The sequence below is a fragment of the Capsicum annuum genome, chromosome 8, assembly GCF_002878395.1.
Source record: "Capsicum annuum cultivar UCD-10X-F1 chromosome 8, UCD10Xv1.1, whole genome shotgun sequence".
Classification (NCBI taxonomy): Eukaryota; Viridiplantae; Streptophyta; class Magnoliopsida; order Solanales; family Solanaceae; genus Capsicum; species Capsicum annuum.
The window spans coordinates 151,506,458-151,509,891 of NC_061118.1; the positions used below are offsets into that span (position 1 = coordinate 151,506,458).

General features: G+C 36.9%; 1 protein-coding gene across 1 annotated transcript; it reads right to left on the reverse strand.

Annotated features, from left to right (window-relative positions):
* Positions 1 to 478: 478 nt before the first annotated feature.
* Positions 479 to 2,025, reverse strand: LOC107879302 (LOB domain-containing protein 20). The gene is made up of 2 exons (XM_047394624.1): positions 1,585 to 2,025; positions 479 to 931 (listed from the first exon to the last, which is right to left on the reverse strand). The coding sequence occupies exons 1-2, from the start codon at positions 1,999 to 2,001 to the stop codon at positions 560 to 562; spliced, it is 789 nt and encodes a 262-aa protein (XP_047250580.1). The 5' UTR covers positions 2,002 to 2,025; the 3' UTR covers positions 479 to 559.
* Between the last annotated feature and the right edge of the window lie 1,409 nt (positions 2,026 to 3,434).

Consider the following 3,434-nt stretch of genomic DNA (forward strand, 5'->3'; position numbering starts at 1 on the left):
TGTTAGGGTTCTTAGATTAATGAATATTGAGTGTCAAGTTTCTATCTGTTTCTTTGTAAATCTTGTTAACATTGTGTTGTTGAATATAAAAGTATAGTGAAGCCGTGTGGGACTCTTTCGATTCACTAGCAATATTGTCTTTGTTGTTCTTGTTGTTAAACTCACTTTTCTAGTTCAAACAAGTGTTGCAATCCTAGTGAAGCCGTGTGTGGCCATTTTCGATTCACTAGCACTTTGTTGGTCATCTTGTTGTTCTTATGTTGGTTGGAATCTCTTGATACACGCTTAGCATTGTATCAGACCATTCAAAGGAATTGAGTCAAGTTGGACAAATCATGACCGAGCCCGTTTCAGCTCACTAACTTTCGGCTAATTTTAGCCCTATACACTAACCGTACGTGTATATTACCTAAATTCAAAATAAAAGTCAAGCAATGAAATATTTACTAATAAGTATATATAGTTAACTTTCTATATGTGGACGGCAATTAAAACACCTCAATTATTCGTAAAAACAAGACTTTTGAAGAAATGTAAAATATAGTGTCATTACAGTACTTTATAGTGAATGAAACATGTGATTAGTGAAAGCAAGTGGATTATGGCTCTCTTCCTCCTCCTCATCATGAAGTTGATGAATTGGGTCAAAACTTGGAGAGTTATTAGCAGTACAGGTATCAGCTGATCCATGCAGTTGGTGATCAAAAGCAGTACTACTAGTGGAGTTATTGAAATTGCTGGCACCATTAATGTTGTTGATGAGCTTAATATTGTTTGAAACAGATGAATTGTTTGAGTAACTTGGCTGTAGAATTGCAACGTGTTGTTCTTGTTGCTGTTGTTGTGAATATTGAAAGGAGTTTGCCACTGCATATCTGCTGTTCATTACCTGTGTCTGCACTAATGCTAGCTCTGCTTGTAAGGATGCCACCTACAGAATAAAATTTCCAGTTGTACTTGCTCATGTCAGTCTCTTCTTATTTCAGGCTCAAATTTTGTAATTTTCTTATGCAGCTGTGAAATGTTGAAGAAGGATTAGCTCAGTTAAAGAATATACTAACCTTTTATTTTAACCTACTTTATTTTCTATGTTACTAATCTCAATCTTTACTACCAGTTATTTGTATTTATCTTTTAATTAGGTGATCATTTGATCGTGTGTATATAAAAGTTGAAGTACTCATCTAAGAATCGAGTAACGATTTCATAGTTCAATTTTTTAGAAACTATATGTTAAAATTATGTAGGGGACATAAAGACACAAAAACTCACCCTAGGCCTAGCTAGCTCAATAGTGTTGAAAATGATCATCAATCTTAACTCCATTCATCAACCTTATTATAGTTGTTTGAGAAAATACCAGGGTCCAGGAGTAGTACTAATATTCACCACGGCAAAGCCAGTTTAACTAAGGATCTTCAAGAATCAATAGCATATATGTATAAAAAGTTACTTACTTTAATGTGAGATGTATGTATATAATTTTTCGATGAAGAATATTTGACTGACATTTTCTCGACATAATACGTAGCTACACCTACACATTAGTAATAATTCTACCATGATATCACAGAGTATGTAAACCTGTTGTTGCAAAGCAAGAATGGTTGACACACAACCATAAACAGGATCCGAGAGCCTAGCCTGAGCCTCATAAGTCACCGTAACCACCGCGTCTTGCCGCCTGTTAGCCGGAATGTGCAACAATAGCTTAGACACATTGCTGGCTCCGAACACCTTGTGCACGGCTGCAAACCGAGCTGCACCTTGGTCCGAACCAAAATAGGGAGCGAAAACGCACCCATTGATGCATTTTCTTCTCAAGAACTTGCATGCACCACAAGGGGCCGTGGAAGCCGGAAGAGCGCCCGAGCCTTGCGGCTCCATGGCCCCTGCAGCACGCTTTCCGAGGCCCCTAATACGCCGGTTCTGATCCGATGCGCCATCACTTGGTGGCTCATCCATGTTGCTAGTAAGAGGGAGAGTGAGTGGCTCATCCATGTTGCTAGCAAGAGGGAGAGTGAGTGTTTAGTTAGTAGTGTAATTAGAAGAGAGAGTATTTAAAAGACTTGTTTATAAGAAAAAGAATGAACAAATGCACGTAACTCTCGTGAAGGTAAAGACGTTAAGGTTGGTGAGTTGAGAATGGGGGGGGGGGGGGGGGGGGGGGGCAATAGGAATGTACTTCTTGGGTGTGAGGGGCACGTGCAAAGAGAGTTGTGCATATGTTCACTTTCGGTACTGTGTTTTTTCAAAAAGTTTTCAATCTCATCACCAAAGATTTATTTATATGTCATATTAGCAAGAAAACATAGAAAGCTTATAAGCCCTACCCCAAATATACACTCTTAACTACTTAAGCTTCATTTGTGTTTATTATGATTGAGACTTTTGAATGTCAATGCATATTTGAATCATTAAGATGTTGTCTTTAAATATGAAAATTGAATAATTAAGACTATTTATTTTTTAATATTGGAATATGCAAATTTTATTTATTTGCATATATAACTATTAATTCAAAGAAAAAAATAATTATATATTAAAAAAATATTTGATTTAATACAACAAAATTATTATTTGATTGGAAAAAATATTTATATTTGTTAGTGATAATGGAGATGGTTTGTAATGGCGGTGGTGGTGGTAATGATTGATGTTAGTGATGAGTAATGTTGGTGATAGTTGTGATGGTAGCGATGTTAGACATTGTATTGACTATTATGATGGTGGCGAGTGGCAGTGGCGGGGGTAGTGATGTGCAGTTGGTTGATATTTGTAGTTGGAGGTGTTGATTGTGATAGCTTAATTAAAAATAAATTTATGATGGTTGACGATGTGTTGGTGATTGTTGGAGATGTTGTTAGCTGTGATGGTGGAGATGATTATTAGTAAAGATATATTGTAGCGATGATGGTGTTTGAAGCAGTCGTAGAGGTGGAGACACCGATGACAATGGCGGTGGTGGTGATGGTCAAAGAAGTGGATGTTGATGATGTGTTAGTGGTAGTTAGAGGTGCCACTAGTTGTGATAGACGAGTTGGTCAGTAGTTGAGATCAACCGATAGTAGTGGATGATGATGTTGGTGTTGGTATTAACATTGACGTTGACGGTGGTGCTATATAGCGGTGGATATAATTAAGATAATGGAGGTGGTATAGATATGGTAACAACTGAAAATTGTGCTTGACAGTGATGGTAGTGGCAGAGGTGGTTAGTGGTGGTGATGGATGATTATGGATAGAGTGGTGATGAATATTATCCAACACAAGAATACCTCTTAATAATTAAGACTTAGTTCCAGATTTAATTGATTAAGATCTAGTCAGACCTATTAAGAGTCAAAATCTTAATAAAAACCAAATGCACTTAATGATTGGAAGTCTGAATCATTAAGATTCAGATCTCCATGAAGTGCAGACAAATAAAACCT

Excerpts from the sequence above, each read along its gene's own strand:
- LOC107879302 (XM_047394624.1), bottom strand. The coding sequence starts at position 2,001 with ATGGATGAGCCACTCACTCTCCCTCTTACTAGCAACATGGATGAGCCA. Across the intron at positions 932-1,584 it reads TTCTTGCTTTGCAACAACAG|GTGGCATCCTTACAAGCAGA; the intron begins GTTTACATACTC and ends TTTATTCTGTAG.